Source organism: Jaculus jaculus, chromosome 8 (assembly GCF_020740685.1).
Source record: "Jaculus jaculus isolate mJacJac1 chromosome 8, mJacJac1.mat.Y.cur, whole genome shotgun sequence".
Lineage (NCBI taxonomy): Eukaryota > Metazoa > Chordata > Mammalia > Rodentia > Dipodidae > Jaculus > Jaculus jaculus.
In genome coordinates this window covers 102,701,172-102,728,488 of record NC_059109.1, presented here as the reverse complement: position 1 = coordinate 102,728,488, position 27,317 = coordinate 102,701,172, and the positions used below count along the sequence as shown (strand labels likewise).

Genomic DNA, 27,317 nt, shown 5'->3' with positions numbered 1-27,317 from the left:
TTAATTCTTTCCAAAGCATTTCCTTACCGTTATTGAACATTTCAAATAGAGATGTTGAATGATGGTGTAGGACCCAAAAGATGAATTTATATTGCTATTTTGTGTTTGACTTTACATGGGTGCTAGAGAATTGAACTCAGGCTGGTAGACTTTGAAGCCAGCACCTTTAACCACCAAACCAACTTCTCAGCCCTATATTTGTATTTTGATCAGAATATAGACACCTTACATGGACTATTCTGTTTAATCCTTTCCTTCTGAAGTCGGTTTTTATCATCTTGGGATTTTTTTTAAACCTAGGGCTTTGCTCCTCACTATACTACATTCCCAATGCTTTCCAATTTTTTTAAGTTACTTATCTCATAAGGTGTATCATGTATTTTGATCCCATTCACCCTTTGTGACTTTCTCTTGTCCACCTTCCCACTCCTGTTGAATCTGTTCCTCTTCCCAGTTGGTTGTCTTCCTACTACCTTAATATTTTTTTGACCCAATTATTTTAATTAGAGTTGCTTGCAGGAGCGTGTACAACTTAAAAGTGGCTACACTACTGAAGGAAACGCCTCCTGTTTCCCCAGCAACTATTAGTTGCTACTAGATCCTCATGGAGGGGTGGGACTTCTTGCATGCCTCCCCCATGCGTGATGGAATGTTGATGATCCCAGTTTTATGCAGGTAATTACAACTGCTATGAGTTTATGAGTGCAACAGCCATGGTATGTCCAGAAGATGACATTCCACAATGCTTCTCCTGAGGCCTTCCTCACCCCTGTTTCCCATCACTTCCTCAGCCATGGAGGGGCTGACATGAATGTCCCATTTAGAGGTGAGCACTCAGTAGTCACTGTCCTCAGCACTTTGACCAGTTGTAAATCTCTGCAATAACTGCAGCCCACTGCAGAAAGAAATGTCCCTGACCAAAGCTTAGAGTAGCACCCTGTAAACACTGTAGAAGGAAGTTTGACTGGGACACCATTTCTATATGGCAAATCAACAGTAATAGTTTTCCATCAACATTCTATCTACCATTGATGATGGAAAAAAGCATGAGGATCTCATCACTGCCTCAAAAACTACTGGCAGTGAATGTTTGCTGGGGGAGCAACAGAAATTTTCTTTTTTTTTTTTTTTTAAATTTTATTTATTTATTTGAGAGCGACAGACACAGAGAGAAAGACAGAGGGAGAGAGAGAGAGAATGGGCGCGCCAGGGCTTCCAGCCTCTGCAAACGAATTCCAGACACGTGCGCCCCCTTGTGCATCTGGCTAACGTGGGACCTGGGGAACCGAGCTTCGAACCGGGGTCCTTAGGCTTCACAGGCAAGCGCTTAACCGCTAAGCCATCTCTCCAGCCCAGAAATTTTCTTTAGTGTAGCCACTGGTCATTTGCTTATGCTCTGGTAAATAATCTCTCACCCATGCTCATGCAGGCAATTCTAATGAAACTCAGTGGACAGGGACACACACACACACACACACACACACACACACACACACACGACAGCAAAGTAAATGACTAGTTGGGAAGAAGAAGGGGTTCAATGGAAAAAGCTGAGGGGAAACAAAAGAAGGTAATGGGAAAGTATTATCAAAGTACGTAATATGCATTATAGAATGTCAGTGAAAAAGTAATAAACTGGACTTCAAATGTCATAAGGAAGTGACCTTATGTTTTCCAAAGCACACTTCAATGTCTGACATAGTAGGCACTATTGTTTATGAATAAGTGGACTGTGCCCACAAACAAACAGACAACAATAGTAGCTTCTCTATTCGGGCTTATTATCTTCGTAGTCATGGGTTTTTGACCAGGTTTGCAGTATAAAACTTGAATTCCTTCCATGGAGTGGGCCTTAAATTCAGTTAGAGAGCAGTTGATTATCCCATAACAGCTATGCTACTATTGTACCAATGGACACATCTTTCTTGGCCAGGTTGGTACTGAAGCATGTAGGGTCTGTAGCTGATTAAGACTCTTGATGCCTTTTCTCTGTCAGCAGCCTCATAACACCTCCTATAAGATGTAAACTACCCAGTAGGGAAGACATTTCTTACTCAGTTTCGGCTTGATTTCTCTGTGTCCTGCCACCAAAGCATATGATGTTTTTGAGCATTAGGGTTTTACCATCTAGTTTTGTTATATAACTTTAGAGCTGTTTCAATAGCCTATATTGTTTTGAGTGCCATAGTGGTCTCACTGACCAACCAATAACACCCCTGACACTTGACATTTTCATATAATAACTCATAGTTTCTGACTTCCCAGTTTTACTAGAAGAAAGTTTAGAGGCTTTGTGGAGATTAGGTGACCTATCTAAGGTTGCACATTTGCCAGCGGTAGATTAGATTAGGGTAGATGAGTTATCTTGTGGTATGATTCTAGAACTCTCAATTTCTTCTTCTTCTTTTTTTTTTTTTTAAGGTAGGGTCTCACTCTAGCCCAGGCTGACCTGGAATTCACTGCATAGTCTCAGGGTGGCCTCAAACTCTCGGCGATCCTCCTACCTCTGCCTCCCAAATGCTGGGATTAAAGGCGTGTGCAGAACTCATTTCTGTACTGCCCTTTGAGGTGTAATCTGTTATAGGGGAAAGAAGGGCTGATATAAGGCACTTGTAGCTGAGCCTCAAGGTCAAATAATTAATTTGTTTTTTAGAATCTTCTGGATGTATCTGTCAAAGTTATTTTAATGGTACCTTGGGCTTGTTTTAATCAGGTATAAGTCATACAGACATGAAAATGACTGTCATAAAGGAAGAATTTTTAATTAGATTCATATTTAACTAAAAACATGTCTCACAGGGTTAAAGGGTAGCAGTGAGATGAAATCTATTGGTCAAGAGGGGAACTAAGGGCTAGGAGCCTATATTATGTTTGTGTGCAAGAAGAATGGACAAACATATTAAGAGGATAGGGCTGGAGAGATGGCTTAGCGGTTAAGTGCTTGCCTGTGAAGCCTAAGGACCCCGGTTCGAGGCTCGGTTCCCCAGGTCCCACGTTAGCCAGATGCACAAGGGGGCGCACACATCTGGAGTTCGTTTGCAGAGGCTGTAAGCCCTGGCGCGCCCATTCTATCTCTCTCCCTCTATCTGTCTTTCTCTCTGTGTCTGAAAGTTGTTAAAGATGGACTCAAGAAGGGTAAATTGTGAATTATTAAGTTTGTTTAGGGAGAAATCACAAATTGTGTTTAGGAAACATGCTGTCATATGAAAACACTGCATAGTTTATAAGGTTTGTTTAAGATAGATTGAGGTGTTTGGGGGAGAAACTAGAGTAGGGCCACAAGCATGTGGACCTAACAGAAACTGAGGTTTTAAAAGACAGGTTAGAGTAAAGCTGCTGGCCCCTGGAAAGGAGAATCTAGGGGCTTATGTAGGGAAACCTGGGAAGAACCTGCACATGTAGATTCAGAAACCAGAGCAAAGTCATGCATGTTGTTAAAGTGAGATGTTACCCTAAACTGTAAAACTGAGAAAAGCAGAAAATCCATCCAAACCAAGAAATAGTTTTATGCTCTCCACCCCTACCACTTGGCTGGACTCACATGTGTCCTTGTGACCCTAGCAAAGAAGTAGGCAGGCTGAGCAGAGAAGCAGAGCAGAACTGAGCTGATCAGAGTGGACTTCATGACAGGAAGAAGACAGGAGCCTTTATAGGCAAGGGGAAGACATAATTGGTTGGTAGATTGAGGGTAGATCCCTGGGCCAGCCCACTTTAGGGCTGTCTTGTCTAGGTAGCATACTAGACTGGGCAGCAGGGGCACTGTAGATCAGTCTCAATCAGACAGGTTTGTGGTGGCATGTGGGGTGGCCTCTCATGGTTCTCTTTGACCCTCAGTCCCTAACTGAAACTGCCTAAAAAAGCTATTTTTCTTCTATCTTCCTGCAGGGGTAGCCTCTGGTTGTCCATTATCTGGTCTCTGGTAGGGGGATAGTGTTTCACAGTGTGAAAGCCCTTAAAGGAAAGTGGTTGGGATTATGGATTTTGGATTGATTGGTTTGCTTATCAGAACATACTCTTATTTTTCTCTAGGAACTCGCCAGCTCTAGTAGAGGCAGTTAGTCCTTTCTTTCAGTGAGGCCAGGTGTGAATACATTAAGAATGTAAAAAGAAACTGTACCCGGTACAGAACAGTTTGACACATTGAATATCAGACTTTTTTTTAGCTGAAACATAAGATCATTTACAGGTAACATATAAATTAAGAAAACCTAGAATTTAATAGCAAGGAATTTCCTCATTCTCTCATACCTACTCAAATGGCTATTGTTTAAAAATCATGAAGTGAGGGGCTGGAGAGTTGGCTTAGTGGTTAAGCACTTGCCTGTGAAGCCTAAGGACTCCGGTTTGAGGCTGGATTCCCCAGGACCCATGTTAGCCAGATGCACAAGGGGGCGCACGTATCTGGAGTTCGTTTGCAGTGGCTGGAGGCCCTGGCATGCCCATTCTCTCTCCCTCTCTCTCTCTCTCTCTCTCTCTCTCTCTCTCTGCCTCTTTCTTGCTCTGTTGCTCTCAGATAAATAAATAAAAATTAAAAAAATCACGAAGTGTAATATTATGAACACTTATTCTAAATTTTACTTAGATTTTTCACCAGATAAAGCCCTATTTTAGTCTTAGCCTTCTAGAAACCTGAGTGGACTTTTCACACTCTTTAAAGTAGGGCTAGGCTGGTCCATCACTCAGAGTCCTTCCTCCTGTGGGCTGCAGGAGCCCTCCAACAATTTGTTCTTCCTCTGGGGAACAGTTCCCTAACTTGGGGATGTTTGCCCTGTACTTTGCAATTTTACTTTGGCCTCTTAGATGATGCAACTCTCTTTCCAAGGACTGACCTTTGCCCTTCTTCTCTTCTGGTCTGTTCTTTCTGGCAAATATTGGAAGAAGGGCTCCTCCTTCCTATGAGCTCATATAATCATGTTATAGTGTGTGACCAGTTGATGATATCTGAGTGTTTTTAGTTATCCCTTAATGTGGCCATATCTTAGCCTTTAAATGAGGTCATAAATTTCCTGAGCCCAGTAGCCATTACTTATAATCTCTGGTGTCTCCCACAGTGATTTGTATTTGTTAATATTTATTGTTGAATTAAAGTCTCTTAAATTCAGGACTTCTCTCCTATTAAGTTATTTGGTTCCTTTGTGTTTAAAAACATTTTCTTTTCCACTTAGAACTCTGGATAAAAGTGATCAGAAATAGGTATCAGAAGAGCTGTCTACCTCTGGATCAGCGTTGACATTAGTAAGCCATGCAGTCTTGACAGAGGTCCTTAAATTGAGCCTTTCTTGGGCTTCCAGCTCTGTAAAGTCAGGGAGTGAGTCTAGGTGAGGGCTGATGTTTGATACTGTGGCTGTAGCTTTGTTTGAAGTGCCTAAACACGAAAGCTGGAAAACTGAGCTCATGGGAAAGTCTTTTTAAGCTTGATTTAGTTTTATTCTTTTTGTTTCATATTTTAAATTTATTTGACTTTGCTGGGTGTGGTGGTGCATGCCTTTAATCCCAGCACTTGGGAGGCAGAGGTAGGAGGATTGCTGTGAGTTCGAGGCTAACCTGAGACTACATAGTTAATTCCAGGTCAGCCTGAGCCAGAGTGAGACCCTACCTCAAAAAACCAAAAATAAATAAATAAATAAAAATTTATTTGACATTAATGCTCTAAACATCTCAGTTGCTTTACTTCTAGCCAGTGGAACTTCCTACAGACATGAGCATACTCTTTACCTGCATGGTCATAGGGAGCTGGATGCTTGAAATGAAGCCAGAGTGGCTGAAGGACTTGATTTTAGCTTTAAGTAATTTTATTAAGTAATTTTTATTTGGCTAGTGGCTACTGTATTATAGACACTGTGTAGTATTTCTGTAGATTGCCCGTACTTCATCCTCTTTGTTAAAACTCTGGGCTTAAATCTTCAGCACCCTGCATGCCTGTGTCCTTGTTAGGTGGGAGACTTGGAGGGTTAGAGTTTTACTGACATGGATTCTGTGGGCTTCTTGTTATTCCCAAAGTGCCTATGGCTGAGGGGAATGAGCACGGATTGACCTCCATGGAATGGAGCAGTTTCATTTGGCTGTTTTCATGCTTGCTTTACGATGAAAGTAATATTAAATAACAGCTAATCAAATTAGTTAGTATGCTATCTCCTGGCTACACTTCACACATTTCTTCACCCTCCCTCCCCCATACCCAAGCTAAAGCAAACTCAGTGTCATTCCAGGGTGACACATTGTTCCTTTCTTTGCTTCTCCTTTGGTGGTAGGAGAGTGTTTTGAGAAGCACCCAGGAGAGAGGCAGATTGAGCAGGTGCACTACATGGTGGGTGAAGGGTCCATTGGGCCTCCGTACACAGTGTTTAGAGGCAGGGAGATGATAACCACAGGCACCAGCTTTTGGGTTTTCTGTACTGTTAAAGGTGCCAAGTGGGTCGTTTGAGAGCCACTCCATGCGGATTTGTGGGGATGCTAGACCCACATGTGCAAAGCCTTGCTGAGCACTGTTATGTTTGTGAGTCATAATTTGACAAGTGGAGAATCCAGGGCTGTAGTGGAGTTTGCATCTTATTTTAATAGAATTCTATGCTGACCTTTTTTTCATAGCTCCAAAGTGAACTTGTGAAGATAGTGAGTTTAGCTTCTAATCCTATTCCTCAAAGTAGGGGTAAAAGGGACTTTTAATGGTTTTCTGAAAATAGTAACATAATTGGTTCTAGCACAGTGTCAAGTTGTGCAAAAGAAAATGAAATAAATGGCTGTTTTTCATTTTTTTGAAGACCAGTAACTTCAATGTTGATTTTATTTATTCTACATGTCTCCCATATGAAAGCTATTTATAACTTTCACATTTAATAGCATTGCTTTATCTCAGGTGTTAATAGTAAGTTACTTGAAGAAAACTTAAAATTATGACATAAATGATTGTAAACAATTCTGAGATGGTGGTTTCCCCTTCTTCCTCTCATCTTATTTCCCCTCTGTTCCTGTTTAGTTATAACTCTTCATCTTTTATAATTCTTTGAAAATGAAAACAAATCCAAAATTTCTGCAGAGGTCCAATGAAAGTGCTTGAGCTGAGTCATAGGCAGCACAGCCAGCCAGGTGTCCCCCAGGTTTAGATAACAGGCTTTTAACTTTATTTCCTTTATATGATGGTGATTGCCTTTTCTTCAGTATTTTTTATTTGTATTTATTTATTTGAGAGAAGTAGAGAAAGAGAAAGACAGAGAGAGAATGGGCATGCCAGGGCCTCTAGCTACTACAGACAAACTCCAGATGCATGTGCCACCTTGTGCATCTGGCTTACTGGGGAATTGAACCTTGCACTGTGGTCGTTAGACTTCACAGGCAAGTGTCTATCGCTGAGTCATCTCTCCAGCTCCATGATTGCCTTTTCTTAGAAGCAAAGGCATGGAATCATATCTTACAGTTGACTGGGGTCCTGCTCCTGTTTTCTTCTGCCTGGCCTGTCACTGTGCACTCCCATCGGGTTCTGCAACATCTCGGCATCCTCTGTGCTGCTCCCTCCTCTCCATTCTCAGGGGAAGTACTTCTTCCACATACCTTGCAGGCAGCTGTTGCTCTTCACTTCATTTCCTCAGAAGGATCACTGTGCTGTTAGTAGAGGAGGGACGAAAACACAAAATGAACAGGAAAGCAGATTCTTCTCAAATCCTTGGGCTTTTAAGTTCTTTTCGTCGCCGCCATCCCCAGATGGAGTTTCACCCTAGCCTGGGCTAATCTGGAATTCATTCAGTAGTCCCAGGCTGGCCTCAAACTCATGTCAATTCTCCTACCTCTGCCTCAGGGTGTTGGGATTAAAGGTGTGCACCACCACACCTGGCACTTTTAAGTTCTTGTTGAGAATTTCAAATGTTTGTTTTTTTTTTTTTTTCCCTATTCAGAGAATGAGTTTTATTTTGAATGCAGCTCCTGGGTCATTGTCATAGTTCTGACTGTGTGTAACTGAAAAAGGCAAGTATCAACTCAAATTTCCTTGAGGACTTTTAAAAATAAGCCAACCCAGACACTCATGGTGCCATCCCCCAAATCACCTTGAGTTCTTCTAGGCAAGAACAAATGTCATTGGTCATCATGATGAGAATACTGGCTTACATTGACGATATAGGGAGTATACTGTAATGTGTCATAAATATTTAAGTGATGATAAAGCTGTATAGTTATTGCTTCATCATAATATTGGTCATATTTGTAGGTTTTGGCATTTGACATTGAGCCCTTGGTGAGGAACAACCTCCAAATGACAGCATTATTTTTATGGTGTAGTTTGATCTGTCCTACAGCCCTCCTTGAGTCTCTGTCTACAGGGATAACAGCAGAGAGCCTGTGGCCAGCTTAAATGAGTTAGCTCTGTAATCTCTCCTTGGTGCTGTGCACTTTACTGCGTATTGGGGAAATGTAAAACATACAGAGTCCAGAGATTTTATTTCCATAATAACATGTGGTTATTTTGATGTTTCCTTTTGTTTGTGAAATGTTTATAATATTCTACAAACTAGAAAGGAAAAAGAGTATAAATGTCTGATCTTTCCTGGACACAATGTGATTATCGTACTGTGGCATGTTACTAATTTGAGGTGAAATGAGCCATTTTCAATGAATAATTTACCTCCCAAATTTAATACTCAAGACTGCAGCCTGTCTTAGATGCACTGGGACTTGTAGGTGGGAAATCTGGGATTGGCCCAACAGGATGTACTGAATTAATTACTCAGTTCACCTTGGGGGAAGGGAAACTGGAGACAAGATGTTTGTGGAAGTCTGAAATTACATTCTTATGATTATCTGCACTAACAAAGGCGCCTATTGCTTCCTGGTGTGCTGGCCCCTGTCACATAGTATACTGCTTGCTTTGTGGTAACTGACACCCTCTCCCCCCAAGGCTTTGTAGAAGACAGCAGATGCATCTGTGAACCTTTTAAGGGCAGATGGTAGAAACCACACCATGACTTAAATAATGGAGAATTCACAGTAACCCATGAGCGTGCTGTTTGTCATTAGAACAGTAGAAGGTGTTTTCTGCTAATTCAGCTTAAAATTATGTCTCAACACAACTTGAGTTGGCTATCTTTTCCTATATCCATTAAGAGAGTTGTACAAATACTTGCTGTTTTACAAATTTTCTAGGGCTTGTTTACCTGCTTGGTGTGTAGCATAGCAGCTGTTACAGAGTGACACCTAGTGTTTTATGTGCTTGTGACACTGGCCCGGTTAGAAGGGAGAGCTGACTTGAAGCCTTTCTTCTCTGAGCCAGCTGATCCTGCAGACCTGAGTACTTTGAGTGTCTTCAACTGTGACCTGCAGGTCTGTGATACTTTAGAGTTGTGTGGTATTTTATGGGGTTTTTCTTACTTCTTTCTCATCACTTATGCAGAAACTGTCGGGGGGGGGGGAGAGAGAGAGAGAGAGAGAGAGGGAGTGAGTGTGTGTGTGTGTGTGTGTGTGTGTGTGTGTGTGTTTAAGTAAGTGACAGAGAAAGAATAGTCATCTATGCTGATAAAATGGAATAGCTTTGGAGGGGGCAGTAGTTGTTTAGCTGGTGGGAGACGCCTGCAAGCCGTGAAGAAAGGCATGGCAGCTTTGGCTGTAACTGAGACCTCCCAGGTGAGTTCCTTGCATGAAATAAGATTCCTCTTAATCTGATCTTTTTTTTCAGGTAAAAGCCTACGTATTACTGTAGAATTTTATGCTACCATGCTCAGGACTTGCAAAGGTGTAGTATAATTTGAATTTCTTTAAAATGAGGTTAGATCTTAAAATATGAAAGTTAAAACATAACCTCTTGAAATTTATCATGTTTAGGCATCCAGGTTTTTGAATATTGTAGTTTTAATACATTGTAAAGTATTTAAAAAGGTACAAGTTAGTGCCCAGTAAAAATGTTTGCTATCTGTTTTGTCTGTGCTTCTGCACATCTTGTGCTAATTCCCTTTGATGCAACCTCCTCTTGCTTGCCGCCTTGGGCTTTGTGCAGAGTCTCTTCCTACCTGCTGGTCTTTAGACTGCAAGCTTCCTTTTCTCTGTCCTTCGCCCATCTCCAGGGCTCAGGGAATCATGTAATTCCCCAGCACTCTTTCAATCACCCTTTTAGTCACCAATCTTCTGTTCCCAGTCACCATTGTGCTAGGTCCTTAATGTCTCCAAACAGCAGGGCCTTTTCTTCTCTTTTTCTTCTTTCTCTTCCTGTCATTCTTTCTGTCTTTTTTTCCTCTTTCCCTCCTTTCTTCCTTTTTCTTTTCTGCTTAGTCTGCTGAAAGCACTCTTCAGTAGGTTCACCTTTGAGTTTCTCTGAGGATACAGTTCTAAAGTATTCATCTCTTGGCACTAAGTGTCTCTATGCTTGCTTCCCATGCATCTAATAACACTGTTGGTTTTCTTGTCTTGTCTTTTCTCCTTTAGGGCTATAGCTTTTAGGGCAGGCATAGTATCTGTTATCTATCTTTAGTCTGTCATATGGTGCCTGGCACAGAATGGACATAAGAATATTTTTTAAATGAATTAAATAAATGGAGATAAATTGAAACAGATCACTTTGTTGTGAGTACATATATATGCATGTCTCATGAAACATTTTCCATACTGTCAATTTTTCTGTGTTTGAAAGTCAGTTCTGACCTTCATGCCTCTGCCTCTTTAACAGTTTCCTACTGGTGTGTACCACCACAACTGGCTGAAAGTCAGTTCTGATAAACTTGTTCTTCTTAAAAAATAATTTATTTGTTTGAGAGAGACTGCAAGATCAAGGGAGGAGGGATAGAATGGGAACACCAGGGCCTCCAGCCACTTTAAACAAACTCCAGATGCATGTGCTACCTTGTACATCTGGCTTTATGTACGTATGTACTGGGGAATCGAACCTAGGTCTTTTGGCTTTGCAGGCGAGTGCCTTAACCACTAAGCCATCTCTCCAGCCCTAAACTTGTTTTTTGATAGGGGAATTTATTAACCTGCTCATATTTAACAATTTTTGTGAGATAATATTTTTTGTATATATATTTTTTGAGGGGACAAGCCACTGATATTTGTATTGTAGACTATGCTTTATAATTTGAAATGTGTAGTTTCTATTTTTTTCACTCCAGTAATGATCTTTAAATTAACAACACAGTATCCAAACTAATTTTCTTCAGACTATATCAAGACAAAGTCAGTATTTGATAGAAGCCCCATACTACTATTTTCTTTCCATACATTTCTCCTTTCTCAGCTATTTTAAACAGTTTATATCTACATTATTTTATTACAGTGTTTTTAGAATGCTATTTCTCTTGTTAATTTTAAAATGTATTATGTTTTAAATAAATATATCAAACATCAGTTATGTAAATATACCTTATTGTTATAGTATTTACATACCTCTGTCCTTGTTATGGGATTATTTTGATTAATGTCAGTGCTTCTAGAATAGGAGTCATATAATAAGCTGAGGAACGGAGGTATGTGGCTGATGTACTTCCAGCATAGACTGTCTTTCCTTTAATTCAAATATACATAACTGACTACATGATTTACAAGTCATAGTCTTCACCCTCCAAAAAAAAATTCTCTAAATTTTGCCTCACAAGATATCCATAATTTATTCATGATCTGTTTATTATGAACTGCGTTGTTGGATAGGCCCGTAGTGGGCTTTGGGTCTTTGCCATCATCATACATCTGTGTTGCCTGATGTCTGATTGTTGTTCTTTGATGAATATACTGCATTTTCTATTTGGCTTTATACAGTACTTTTTAGTTATTTATTGATTTTACAATTTAAGCATGCTTTGCCCGGGTATTTTTCTCTGTTTTTTTAAGTGATTTGCTTTTAGGGAAGTCTTTTGATGTGCCCGAGTGAAGGAGCACGTGGAGATAGTCTGTATTCATGCTGTTCGTGGTTTTCATCTTCATCCAATAGTTTCCGTTTCTTAATTATATACTTGCTTCCTTTATTTTCCTAAATTTTAAGCAGCAGTCATTGTCCATTGTCTCTTTTAAGAATGTGAATCAGGAATGCTAAACATTATCCTTGTTTTTCAGTGCATCTGTTTTGGAGGAGGACTAAGGAGGCTCCTTGTCCCTTTTACTGAGTCATTATCCAGGAGAATTCCACTTTTCCTTAGGTGTCTTTACTTTGTATTTCAAAGTCTAGTTTTTGAAAAAAAATTAAATTTGTTTTCTCTTTAGTCAAAATATGCAGTTTCTTGAGCAGTGACCTAAAGATCTATTAAAATTTATGATATTTGGAGATCCTTTTCCATTGTCAGTTATAATTTGCCTATTCACTAGGCTTATGTCATGATAAGGGAGGTCACTTTCTTTGCCTATGCCTATGAATTAAAATCATAACTCCTTTTAACTTATTTCATAGTTTTTTACTCATATGCACTGCTACATACAAATAGAGAAATTAGGGAATATTTGTGCCAGGCACTGTTTTTGATGTTGGCGATGCTAGATGGCTAAGTGATAGTCCTTTTTCCTAAGGAACTCAGCTTTAATTTCAGAGTTGGCCTGTGACTTTCTAGCTGAAAAGAATGTTGGTATATAGGGTCTTTTTGAGGTGGGATCCTTTCAGGAGTTTGCTGTGATAAAACTGACAGAGATATGACAAGATGGAGCTGTGTTTCCCTTACACCATGATAGCATGGTTAGTGATTAAATAATACACTAAACTGGAAGAGATTTGTGGTATAAGAAGAAAAACATTAGTTTTTAAAAGCTAAAAATGGAATTGTTTTAAGATTATCTGATTCTTTATTTTCACTTAATTTGACTTAAATTTGAAGATTCCAAGCAAGGGTTTGCACTCCAGCGAGCATATTCTGTCTACACCAGAGTCAAGTCACTTTTAGAGGTGAGAGGCCATATCAGGCAGCTGAATAGCATTGCTGTCTCTTGGTCCATGTTGAAGCGTGGACACCACTGGACTTCTCTGTACGTGGGTCCTTCTGAAGCCAGACTAGACCTGTCATACAAGTATTCATAGAATGCTTTCTTTAAACAGAACTCTCTGTTCTTACTCTAATTTTGTTTTGGACATTCATTAGTCTAAAGATCAAGCAAGGGCTTTATTCCTTGAATCTAAACCTTGTATTTTCCCAGGGCAGCATGTTTTGTATATAGCACCATTGTGCCCTGCAGCTGGTTTGTGGGAAAATTGCTCCCTAGCTTCTCTATTCTCACTGAAAAGATTTGGTTGGGTTATTGTTTCAGGTAAATTACCTGGTATAAATTAGTGTGTAATATCTTCTTCACTACTCTCCTTTCTATGTGGACTTCAAGTCAAGTGTGAATCACTGGGTTATGTTGCAGTCATCTGGTATTATTTTGGGAAAAAAAAAAAAGTTCCCCATACAAGTTAAATGAAGACTTGTAGCTTTAAAGTACGCTGTTGCATCTTGTATAAACTCCAGCTTACATTTCACATTATTCCTGGTCATGCATTAGGTTCTGAAGAAAAAGAGCTATGGATAATCAGTTAAAAGAATGACAGATTCCCTGATGTGCCGACCAGTAGTAATACCTAATTTCGATTTTGAGTGTGCCATAATGGATTACCATATAGATGCAGCTGAGCACTGAGCATTAAACAGAGTCACGTGTTTTTCAGAAAAGTAATATTTATTCACACTGTGTGGCTTTCTTGAATTTTTTTTATTTTATTCTCCACTGAAACTACAAACAAGATGTCAATAGCTTATGTGGCATCCACAGCAGTGTAGCTAAGAATATTAGCGGCAGTACAAGAAATGCCAGATTCTTTGTGCCTCACTAGAGGTAGGCTTCATCTGTGACTTCTAAGGGACAGGCTTAGCATTTAGAATAGGTGGTTGTTGTTTGGCTTTATTTTCATTGACCTCATAGACTGCAATGTATAAAATGGTCTTTGCAAGAGTTGGGTACAGAAAGAAATACCAGTATGGGTATTATTTTAGCCTCTGAATTGCTGCATAAAATTTTGTTCTTAGGGGAATATTCTTACTAGCTTAGACATTAAGCATAATATTTCATTTTCAAATCCTTAGTTTAATTTTTACTATTTTTAAAGTATATCCATTTTGCAAATCTGAGAACTTTGATTAAGAAGTCGGATGATTATAGTTCTGACCTTGGAATAAATTGGAAGGTGCTTTTGTTGTGACTTACTGACTCTGAGTGCCTATATGTAGATCATCTTGTATTCTTGGTATTTCCTGATATTAAAAAGACATTTGGGCTGGAGAGATGGCTCAGCAGTTGAGGCGCTTGCCTGCAAAGCCTAACAACTTGGGTTTAATTCCCCAGACCCATGTAAACCAGATGCATAGAATGGTACATTCATTTTTTGCTTTGTTTTGTTTTGTTTGTTTGTAGTGGCTGGAGGCCCTGGCACACATTCATATCCTCTCCCTCCTGCCCTCCTGCTTGCAAATAAATAAAAAAATATATTTTTTAAAAAAGACATTCTCTTTGTTTCATACTAATAAAAGAAAACTTAAGTCGGGAATGCCAAGATGTGTTTGGGAAACTGAAAGGAATGATTCAGTGCCAGGCTGTTTTCCTAAGTTAAAGGTCTGGAGAATAGTGGGTGTGTCAGGCATTCATCTGTGTCAAGATAAGATCTGTCCTGAATTTTTAATGTACCCAGAACCTTTTTGGAAGAGTGGGATCCAAAGGTGATATACCATGTAGCTGGAGTGCCAGGTCCCCTTGAAGGAGAGGGCATGAAAAAGATGTACTTGTTCAGGCAAGAAAGGAAGCAGCAACAGTACAGGACGGTTTCCATCTACAAACCTCACTCTAGCTGAAGAGAAACATGGCCAGTGCAGAGGCAAGGGCTGTACACTTCTCTTAGTATGCTGAGAATAACTCTGTTAATAATTTGAAGATTATTATGGCACACAGAAAGATCTGTTGCTCAGAAAGAACTTGCTGCTCAGCTACAGGACTGGCATTGGTTAGTGCCCTTGAGCTCTGTTAACATCTTCAGCTTTCTAGTCGTGGTCAAATTCTTATCACCACAGCCTCCAGCCAGTGAGCGAACAAGGCAGGAATATAGGGCCTTCTACTTCTTGCTCTCCAAGACTCTTGATCCTTGCCCCACTGTCCCTACTCATCTAGTAGTGGCTTTTCTTCCCATCCTGTATTATCCCCCCTTCCCCAGTGCTTTCCTCCATCAGCTGTTTTTACTAACTCCTTTGCAGAATAATTCCCAGAGAACTTGTAAAGATTATTATCAATTTGTTACCAGAGGAACTAAAGTGGGTCCCATTGTGCTTATGTGCAGTTCTTGAGTTGCTTGTTTGGCCTGGCAGCAGCCCAAATAATTGAAATCCTTGTTCTTGAGGACCACAGGGTTCTTGCTGTAACTGACTGTGGCTCTCCCTGAGTTCTTGCTACCATAACTAGTGGTCTAAAGCTCAAAACTGTTTACAAATTATATTCATAGGAACAGGGCTCATGTGTTTGTTTGTTTTGTTTTTTGTTTTGTTTTTTCGAGGTAGGGTCTCACTCTCGTCCAGGCTGACCTGCAATTAACTGTATAGTCTCAAACTCATGGTGATCCTTCTACCTCTGCCTCCTGAGTGCTGGGATTAAAGGGGTGTGCCACCATGCCTGGCTTCATGTGTATTTAAAAAAATTTTTTTTTTTGTTTATCTTTTTATTTATTTGAGAGTGACAGACAAAGAGGAGGAGGAGGAGAGACAGAGAGGGAGAATGGGCATGCCAGGGCTTCCAGCCACTGTAAACGAACTCCAAACGCGTGCACCCCCCCTTGTACATCTGGCTAATGTGGGTCCTGGTTAATCGAGCATTGAACTGGGGTCCTTAAGATTCACAGGCAAGCGCTTAACCTCTAAGCTATCTCTCCAGCCCTTCATGTGTATTTTTAAGTATACTTATGAGTAAGGTGTTGCAGTCAGGATCGTATTGCTGATAGAAATCACCCAACCAAGAGCCACTTGTGGGAAAAAGAGGTTTATTTTGGCTCATAGGCTTGAGAGGAAGCTCTACGATGGCAGGGAAAATGATGGCATGAACAGAGGGTGGACATCACCCCCTGGCGACCATAAGGTGGACAATAGCAAAAGGGGAGTGTGCCAGAAACTGGCATGGGGAAACTGGCTGTAACACCCATAAGCCTGCCCCCAACAATACACTCCCTCCAGGAGACGTTAATTCCCAGATCTGCATCAGCCTGGAACCTAACATTCAGAACACCTAAGTTTATTTGGGACACCTGAATCAAACCACCACATAAGGCTTAAACCTTTTTGATTCACAACCTCTTTTTGCCAGAAGAATTTTTATGTGGCCCTGCGTATATAAAATGTATATGTAAATTGAAAGATCATTTATAATAAAGTAGAAAGAAATTAGTTTTAAAACAATTCTTGATATACTTATAATTTTGCTGTTTACTAAATATGAAGGCAAATTTGCATTCTAATGTGCTTGTTTATTTTCATATAAAAAGTTAAATCTTGGCTGAGTATTTTATATTGCAACATTGCAGAGCATCTTAAAAGTTTTCTATACTGGATTGATGTATTGATCTTTAATGTGTTAATACTAAGAATGCGATCTTGCATAAATGCATAGTATAAAATAGCAGAATTGTGTTTAGGGCCATTTCAGAAAGCTTTGGGAATTCTGTACTAATCCCAAGCCAAAAATCATTTAAAAAGTGGTTTTTTTTTTGAACTTAAGTCAGCCACTTAAGAAACAATTTTTAAAGGTAAACATTCTAACACAGTACAATTCAAAGATAGCCTAGTTTGGTATTTACATGCTTCAAAATGGTGGTAGGAAAATAGAAAATGTTTCTATCTATAACTAAACCATTGTGTTTCTGTGAGAGCAGAAAGCTTGGTATGTATAGGGAAAACATGCCACTTCAAAATATACAGTAATCTTAAATCAGCTGAAGTGTTTTAGGCAGCATTCATTGGCATAGCACGGCATTGACAGCATGCAAACTGGGTATGATGTGTGTTCAGTACCAAGGTTATAGTGAAGTTGCATGATGCCATGTGAGTGGGCAAGTATTGCCATCAGCACCTTAGAAACCACTCACTGTTGCCACATTTTCCCTCATGCCCTGCCTCCACATTGTTGTGATCCTGTATAGAGTTGACCCACAGTTTTAAAATATGGTCAGAGCCAGGCATGGTGGTGCACACCTTTAATCCCAGCACTTAGGAGGCAGAGGTAGGAGAATCACCATGAGTTCAAGGCTACATAATGAATTCCAGGTCAGCCTGGACTAGAGTGAGACCCTCCCTCAAAAAAACAAAACAAAGAAACAAACAAAAAGATGGCCAATAGAGAATTGACTTTTTAGGGATGAGAGTGTGGCTCCATGGTAGTGGAACATTTGCTTAGCATGTATGAGGCCCTAGATTGGATCCCTGGCACCTTAATCAATACATATATACATACATAAATATATCAATTAGTGGTGATAACTAACTTTTTCATATCTTCTGATTTTCTTTCATATTTGAAAAATTTAGTTATTAATTTTATGTATGTAGTTATGTGTGTGTGTGGCTGTTTGTATGACACATGTGTGGACAAATTTGTATGTGTGTGTGAAGTACAGATGTCAATATTGGGTGTCTTCCTCAATTGCTTCCTTCCTTCCTTCCTTCCTTCCTTCCTTCCTTCCTTCCTTCCTTCCTTCCTTCCTTCCTTCCTTCCTTCCCTCCCTCCCTCCCTCCCTCCCTCCCTCCCTCCCCCCTTCCTTCCTTCCTTCCTTCCTTCCTTCCTTCCTTCCTTCCTTCCTTCCTCCCTCCCTCCCTCCCTCCCTCCCTCCCTCCCTCCCTCCCCCCTTCCTTCCTTCCTTCCTTCCTTCCTTCCTTCCTTCCTTCCTTCCTTCCTTCCTTCCTTCCTTCCTTCCTTCCTTCCTCCCTCCCTCCCTCCCTCCCTCCCTCCCTCCCTCCCTCCCTTTGTAGGGTTACATCATGTGTTGGTACCATCTATCTCCTCCTCCCTGACCCCATTCCAACGGGTCAGAAAGGAAGAAAGAAAAAAATGCCTGGGCATACCAGGGCATCTTAACACTAAAGATGATTTCTAGACACATATGCCAGTTTGTGCATCTGGCTTTACGTGGATACTGGGAAATTGAACCCAGGCTGGCAGGCTTTATAAGAAAGCATCTTTAACCTCTGTGCCATCCTCTCCAGCCTTGTACTTTGCTCTTGTATGCATGATAGGGATCCGAACCAAGGACCTCATGCTTACATGATAAGTACTATACCATCTCTCTAGCTCCCTTAGTTTTATTTCCTCCCCCCTCTCCCCCTTCCCCCTCCCCCTTTCCCTTGCCCCTCCCTCTCCATGTGTATGTGTGATGTGTGGTATATGTGCATGTGTGTGAAGATGCACATGCTCATGTGCCTGTGGGAGGAGGCCAGAAGAGAACGTCAGGCATCCTCTTTCTGCTTGCCTGCGTATTTCCTTGAAACAGAGAGTCTCCCTCTACCAGCAGCTGCTTTCTGTCAGTGAGCCCAGCAATTCTTGAGTCTGCCTGATGCAGAGTGGGGTTACAGACATATCTGGCCATGCCCAGCTTTTTATGTGGGTTCTTGGGAATTGAACTTGGAAGTCTCTGGGCCCAAAAGGCTTTTATGCTTAGGCTGCAAGCACTCTTAATTGCTCAGCCATCTCCCCAGCCCTGATCTTCTTTGAATGTAAGAGAACTTACAAACATTACAACCCATTCTTCTTCTATGATACATATATATGTATATATAAATTAATGTTAATTAATTAATATATATTAATTATTGAAAACTTCTATACTTACAGACAATAAACCATGATAATGCTCTCCCCTCTCTCACTTTTCCCTTCAGAACTACACTTCATCATATCCCCTCCCTCTCTCCATTAGTTTCTCTTTTATTTTATTTTTAAGTTATTTTCAATTAAATTTACTTTTTTGACAACTTTCATAATTATAGACAATAACCCATGGTAATTCCCTCCCTCCCCCACTTTTCCCTTTGAAAGTTCACTCTCCATCATACCCCTTCCCTCACTCAATCAGTCTCTTATTTTGATGTCATGGTCTTTTCTTCCTATTATGAGGGTTTTGTGAAGATATTGCTAGGCACTGCAAGGTTGTGGATATAGAGGCCAATTTCTGTCTGGACAGTTGCATTGTAAGGAGTCTACTCTTCTTTTGGCTCTTACATTCTTTCCACCACCTCTTCAGCAATGGACCCTAAGCCTTGGAGAGTGTGATAGAGATGTTTCAGTGCTAAACACCCCTCTGTCACTTCTTCTCAGTACTATGTACAACCCAGGTGTTTTTTTTTTTTTTGGTTTTTTTGAGGTAGGGTCTCACTCTAGCCCAGGCTGACCTGGAATTCACTATGGAGTCTCAGGGTGGCCTTGAACTCACCACAATCCTCCTACCTCTGCCTCCCAGGTGCTGGGATTAAAGACGTGTACCACTACGCCCAGCTCAACCCATTCTTTACATCTAACTTTTTCGTGTTACCATGTAAAAATGCATGTTGCATATTCTGAGTGAAGGCCTATTTGAGATTGTCCCCGCTGCTCTGCCTCTGCATAGTCACGCCTAGCACATGTCTGACACAGATCATGGGTTCTCCATGCAGGAGTATTTAGCTCACAGGGTTTCCTTTTGTTATGTGGCCTCCCTTTTCAGATATATTCTAGCTTCGATATCTTTTTATCACTAGTTGTGCATATAGCCATATGCATTTTTTATTTTAAAGTGAATATTTGAACCTTATACATCAAGAATTTCTCCTTTGCTCTGTGCACATCTGTCTTAACTTTTGTTTTGCTCTCCATCTATACCGTCAAAACAGAATTCCAACATACTCCTCTCTTAAGGGCTTCATCTTGCCCTCCCATTGCAGGCTTTCTCTCAGAGATGCTCTTTTACATCCTCAGCTGCTGCCTCCACCCTATTCTCCCCCTGTCCTGCTCCTGCTCTCCAATCCATACACTGATCTCCTAGAACATCTCCACCTTAGCTGGCCCACTGACCCCTGAATTCCAGGTGTCCAGAATCAAACTTTAGATGTTACTTCTCCTTAAGTCTTCACATTCCTTTGGCTTTGATATTTTGGGTAAAACATTGCTTTTTGCTTAGGCATATGAGTCAGTCTCATTCTTCTTCCCAACCACTCTACATGCTCATCCCAACAGTGTTTCCTTCTGAATATCACTCTTGTATTTATCCTTGGCTATCCTGCTATCTGAGGCCCAGACCACTTATTCCTCTTCTGAAATATTCTTATTGCCTCCTTGTTAATATCTTCACTTCTGTTCCTTGCCTTCTCAAAATTCACTTCTAGCTAGAACCTCTTTAGGGCCTACAGATTTCTTCCAAAGAACATTAACCTCAAGCCTTGCCTACCTCTTGAGTGCTTGCTTCTCCTCATTTACTTACCCACCAGCCAAGCAGACCTGCTGCTATTCCTCCAAGACACTAAATTGTCTTGGCCCTCCCTTGGCCTTCTTTTGACCCTGTTCTCCCGTGGCCTAATATAACTAAGCCTCTTTCCCAGAAGTTTCCCATGAAGGTCGTGCTAAGATGAGGTGTTTTCTTTTTCCCTCCATAGCAGATTTCTGTCTTGGGTACTGTATGTTGTGTATGAGTGGTATTTTCTTTATCACCTCTTTTTGCTTATGTATCTTGAAGCTGTAGGAAGTAAGGACTAGGTGTTGATTCACATTTGTTTAATTTCCATGCTTCCACTCTGAAGCCTGATGTGGAATTTCCTATTAAATGGGATGTGAGATGTGTGTTTGAGTGTTTGTCAGCACCATCATATAGTAACTCCAAATAGAGGATACCTTTTAGAACTGTGGCCTTAAAAGATAACAATCTGTATAAAATAAATATCTAGCAAAAGAAGAAATATAAATGGGCAACAAGTTTATGAAGAAATGCTCAATATCATCCTGTAACTCTCAGGGATTTACATTTTTGTCTATGGTGAAAGTGCTTTCAAATTATATATCATTTATTTTTATTTGGTTTTCTTTACTAAGTTGGGAATTAAATGTCAGTAACCCAGTAATATTTAAGAAAGTATGTTATATACTTTATGTTAACATGAACATAGGACCATAACAGAGATGACAATTGCCTACAAATTACAATTCTTTTGTTTTCTCCAGAAAGCATCTCCAGCACCCACAAGATAGCTGGCATAGCAGGCATATGGTGTATACTCAGTAAATGAGTAGTCATTTCATTTTACATGGGGAGTTGTAAAATTTATCAGTAGCTGTGACCTTTGCTATAGTCCTGTGATCAGGTTAATGTGTAATGTATATCATATTTTCTTAAATATCACTGGTTAATGACATTTATCTTCCAACTTAGAAGAAAGAACCAAATACAAATAAATAGTTATAATTTATATTTATATTTATTTATTTGAGGAAGGTACATAGAGGCAAGCAGAGAGAGAGAGAGAGAATGTGGACATGCCAGGCCCTCCTGACAGTGTAAATAAACTCCACAGGCTTGCACCACTCTGTGCTTATGAATCTTTATGGGGGCATTGGGGAATTGAACCCAGGACATCAGGCTTTGCAAGCAAGTACCTTCAACAGCCAGGCTATCTCTTGAACCCAAATGATTATGATTTGAAAGTACTTTTACAAGTTAACAGATGTAAGTATATTTACATAACTGCTATAAATTCTTCACATCTACAAAATGAGAATGCTGCATATGTGTGTACAAATTCTTCGAGACTGTTCTATTGATTCACGATTCTCTATTTGAGTACTTTAGGATGTGGCAGCCAGAGGAAACTTGAAGTTGAACAAGTTAGCATGGCTGCCCTTTCTGTCTAGCTTGCAACATCTGACAGAATGACATCATAACATGTATAGCCTGAGCGGAGTCACTGTGGGATATCAAGTAATACAGACTTACCACAAGTTATATCATTTCATTTGTTGTTTATTTTCATCATTTTTTTATTTTGTAGAAAATACTGCAGTTTCTACCTGAACGAATTTTCTTTCGATGGCATTACCAGAGTATAGGTAAGAAAAATGAAAACAAATGTTTTCTGTAATACAGATTTCTTCCACTTGAATTTTCAACAATGCTATATGTAATTAGCACTATTAAGAGAGCTTATAAGAAGTTTTCATAAGTATATGATAAGTATTAATAAGGGATGGTAATTATGAGACTGACGCGCTGCCTACTGTGCTAAGGAGGCAGATAGGGATGGTAATTAAAATTAAGACAAACTTATCTTGGTCTTTGGAGGAAAATATATCTAATGTATCTATCTCTTGCTAAGTAAAATTTAAAGTATTTTAATTTTATGTATTTATTTGCAAGCAAAGAGAAAGAGAGAGAGAGACTGAGAATGAGTAGGTGTGCCAGGGCCTCTTGTTGCTACAAACGAACTTCAGATGCATGAGCCTCTCTGTGCATCTAGCTTTACATGGATACTGGTGAATTGAATAGGGCTTTTAGGCTTTGCAGGCATGTGCCTTAACCACTAAGCTATCTCTTCAGCCCCCTAAGATTTAAAATGTAGTCCATAGACTGAGAGCATCAGTCTACACCAGGAGCTTGTTAGAGATGAAGAATTTGGGTACCACCTCACTTATTGAACATACTAGTCTGTTTTAACAATAGCCCCAGGGATTTCCTGTGCACATAAAGTTGGAGGAGCCCTGATCTAGAGTATTTTCTCAAGTTGTTTCACATTATTCCTTATAGTAATTATTCTTTAAGACTGCATTATTGATATAAGTTCCTGCTGTTTGACTACTTTAGGATGTGGCAGCCAGAGGAAACTTGAAGTAAAGCATGTTACCATGACTGCCCTTACTGCCCAGTTCTTCACATCTACGAGTATAAATATCATGATTTAATATGGACAGCCTGGCTCAAGTCATTTTAGGATATCTGTTGTGAATTCTGTTCAGCTTTAAAGAGTGCCTACTTACTCCAGTCTTTCTGCTATACAAGAGTACCATTTCCTAAATTATTTATTTATTTATTTGAGAGATACAGAGAGAAAAAGAGGCACAGAGAGAGAGAGAGAGAGTGAGAGAATACACAAACACACACACACACACACACACACACACACACACACACACACACACATCTGCAGAACTCAATGAACACTTTAAGAGAGTACCTTGATTTTTAAATCTTTAAAATATGCAAAAAAAGCTTTCCTTTAAATCTTAACAAGTTGTGCATAGCATTTTTGCTTAATTGTAGCTTTGAGCTTGTGGTTTAAGTTAATGTAAAAATAAAATATTTAAATGCAAAGCATAATCTTAAGAGATGTCCTGGGGATTTGTGATGGTCTGTGTTGTGGTAGAAATGGATGGCAATAAGTAACTGCATGCAGTATTTTTATCTGCTAGGTATAATCCTTCTTTAATTTTGTTTATATCATTTATATGAAAACCTTACTCATTTTCTTAAGATAATTCTTTAGGATGTCTGGAGATTAGTGGGTGCCCCTCAGCATAAATAAACTTACTAAAACTCTGAAAATAAATTTGCATTTGTGTTGTGAAATTTCATACATCTAATAGGCAGTATGTGACAGTACTTTAATTTTGCCTAATGTTTCAAAACTAGTTAAAATGGCTGCCATAAGTAACTCTTCACACAGCTTGATAACATCTAATCAAGAGTGACCCGAGGCCTCATACTCCTCAGCTGGGGTGGCAAAGTCCTAGCCTTCCATCTTCAGCCCTATTGTAGCTATACTGTTACTGCTCTGTAATGTAGAACAAAGTTGTCTCTATAAAGTTGTCAGACTAAATCATATTTCAAGTTGCAGAAACCTGACTGTTTGTATATAAAAGTCATCCTTATTTATTATTGACACTTACATACTTAATGCTTGAATCAAATAGGCTCAGTGTAACAAGTTGAGTTATTAGTCCTAGAACTTAAGACATGAGTATTCGTGGTTTGTGGAGTAACCAAGTCCCAAATGGCTCTGATCCAGTTTTTCCAGCATCATCTAGATCAGGTCTTGTTCACACTGTTGCTCTACAGAGAAAATGTTGTTTTTACAACCTTTAACATTTTGAAATTATTGTTACCAAGTTGTTTGTTAATTTGCCATTGTATACATTTATTTCATGTGTCTGGTGCCTTTCACGTTCTTTTTAGTTTACTTAGAGTTGTTAAACAGTTATTATTTGTTACTCAAGGTCTTAACTGAGTTAATCCTAGCGGCTGTAGCACAATACCAGACATCCAAGGAAAGCTGTTTGCCTTTTTATAGCACTGGCACCTTGATTTGTGCACAGCCTCCCAGCCTATTGGCAGAGGTATCTTACCAACCAGTGGCTGACATCCTAGGGAGTTAATATTCCTTGCTTGATGGGAAGACCACTGATTTCTACGATTTCTTCATTTAATGGTAATGTAGTGGTTAATTCTGCTAGTCTCAAAAGCTCTTAGCTCTACCCAAACAGCCAAGTTGTATCTAGAGGAGGAAGAAAGCAATTTGAAACAACAACTTCCACCATGCTCAGTATGTTTCTTATTGTGTCATTTTATTTTGTCTTTGCAATCAGAGATATTCTATCTCTATCAAATTTTTTTTAATATTTATTTTTATTTATTTATTTATTTGACAGAGAAAGATGGAGAGAGAAAAGGGGAGAGAGAGAGAAAGAGAATGGGAGCGCCAGGATCTTTAGCCACTGCAAATGAACTCCAGACACATGCGCCCCTTGTGCATTTGGCTAGCATGGATCCTGGGGAATCGAACCTGGGTCCTTTGGCTGTACAGGCAAATGCTTTAACTGCTCAACCATCCTGCCAGCCCCTCAAAAGAGTTTTTAGAGGGGAACAATAGTCTGTATTTTTGTCTTAGACTTTAAAGGCTAGTTCTTTGTCATATATCAGTAAACAAGGAAAGCCATTAATCTCTGTGACTTGCAGTGTGAAACAAACGTAGGTCCAGCATTCTAGGTAAACAGAGCTCCTTCTTCAAGGGATCTTTGGAGAACAAGATCAGGAAAGTGGCTGACAGCACTCATAGGTCTCCTATACATGCTTAACCTATGACTGACCTGTTTGCAAGTTTCAACTCTTGATTACAAATGCAAAAATGTTCAAAATTTTCCTGAAGTCATTTTTAGACCTATAAATGATGACCTTCTTTTCTTCAGTGCTGCTTCCAGACATGGTGCATTATGCCCTCTGTGGGTAGGTAGAACACCACCCACCTCTCTTCTGCACTGTGCTGTAGTGCTGCCATATCTCATCTCTTCCTACTTTCCTTTCTCAAAACAATATCTTATTTATGTGTGTGTGTGAGACAAAGAGGAGGGGGAGAGAATAGTGCACTAGGGTCTCTAGCCACTGCAAACAAACTCCATATACACGTGCCACCTTGTGCATCTGGCTTACGTGGATCCTATGGAATCGAATCTGTGTCCTTTGGCTTCCCAGGCAAGTGCTTTAACTGCTAAGTCATCTCTCCAGCCCCTCCTTTAAAAAACAAAACAAAACAAAAAGCTCACTTATTTTTAACATATTAATTTATTTACAAGGAGAGAAAGGGAGGGAGGGAGGAAGGGAGAGAGAACGAATGAGAGAGGGAATGGGCATATTAGGGCCTCTTGCCACTACAAACAAACTCCAGATGCTTATGCCACTTTGTGCTCTATGTGGGTGCTAGGGATTTGAACCCAGGCTGTCATCAGACTTTGTAGGCAACTGCCTTAACTGATGAGCCATTTCTCCAGCCTTCCTTTTGTTTTATCTTTTCTCTCTTTTTAAAATGATCTCTCCTCGTCCTTCTCCTTGTTACCTATCAGGTCACTGACATCCCCCTCCTTAGGTGGATTTCTGTTCTTTGTCATTATGCAGATATCTTTCTGTCTGACCATGACCTCCAGTGTTCCAGTCTTTCACCTAGTCATTTCCAGAGCATCTGTTCTATTTATATTATTTCTAAAAAGCAGGTTTTTTTTTTTTTGTGGGGGGAGTGTTACAATAAGCTGACAATATTTATTCTTCACATTTTGATAAGTTTTGTTTGTATACATGTGTTTGTGTGTATGCACGTGTTTGAGTGTGCAGATGTGCATTTTTTGGTGAGAGGACAACTTAGAAGTTGTTCCTGAGAAATGTCATTTACCTTTTTAGGCTAGATTGGCAGGCCAGTGAGCTTCAGGGATTCTACACTCACTGCTTTTCCAGAGCTGGGATTGCAGGCATGTGTTTCCATGCCTGGCTTTTTTTATATATGGGTATTGGAGATGATGCCTGTGGTCTTCATGCTTGCAAAACCTACCAAGTGAGCTATTTCTGCAGCCCTCATAAGTTTTTACATAAGTGTATACATTTGCTATAACCAAGATACGGAACAAAGGCATCACTCTTACCCCTAAAGTTTTTTTCATTCTCCTTGGTGAACTCTGTCTATTTCGTATCCTTCCCTACCTCATCTCTGAGTCCCAATGTAACCACTGAGTTGCCTTTGCATTGCCAAGAATCTTACATACATGCTTACTTTTGGCCTCTTGTACTCAGCATAGTTATTTTGAGATTCATATATATGATATCTACTAATAGTTTTCCAGAGTCTCTTGTCATTGCAAATGAATGCCAGAGTCTTGTGCCACTGTTTTTTGTTGTCCTTTGCTTTTGTTGTTGTTGTCACATCTGGCTTACATGGATAGCTGGGGAATTGAACCCGTGCTGGCAAGCTTTAGAAGCTAGTGTCTTTAACCACTGAGAAATCTTGCTAGCACCCAAACTATTTTTCTTTTAAATATTTTTATTTATTTATTTGACAGAGAGAAAGAGAAAGAGGGGGAGAGAATATGGGTGCGCCAGGGCCTCCAACCACTGGAAATGAACTCCAGACACATGTGCCACCTTGTGCATCTAGCTAACGTGGGTATGGGGAATAGAACCTGGGTCCTTTGGTTTTGCAGGCAAACACCTTAACCACTAAGCAATCTCTCCAGCCCCAAACTATTTTTCTAACCAGTTTTATTGTTTTATTTCTCCTCAGTAAGCATCACAGTTCCAATTGACAAGAGTTGTTATGGTCAGTGTTTTTAAGATTTTTGTGGTTAGTGATATCTCACTGTCTAATGATCTTGAATGCCATTTCATTACTTATAATCTCTGTGTCTTTGGTTGCATATTTATAAAATATATTGTCCATTTAAAAGTTTTATATTATTAATTTTGAGTTTGAGGAATTCTTTTTACATTCTGTATCGAAGTCTTTGTCAGATGTATATTTTGAAATATTTTTCTCCCTATCTTGTCTTATCAGTTCTTTGATACCATCTTTTGAGGAAGAAGGCTTTAATTTTGA

General features: G+C 39.8%; 1 protein-coding gene across 4 annotated transcripts in view; it reads left to right on the top strand.

The window, feature by feature from the left end:
* Ralgapa2 (Ral GTPase activating protein catalytic subunit alpha 2) overlaps positions 1-27,317 on the top strand; it is a 366,249-nt gene that overhangs the window by 57,852 nt on the left and 281,080 nt on the right. For all 4 annotated transcript variants that reach the window (XM_045156189.1, XM_045156188.1, XR_006638510.1 and 1 more), the window contains exon 4: positions 21,963-22,020. In XM_045156189.1, coding sequence (XP_045012124.1) covers positions 21,963-22,020 — 58 coding nt within the window. The remainder of the gene's footprint in view (positions 1-21,962; positions 22,021-27,317) is intronic.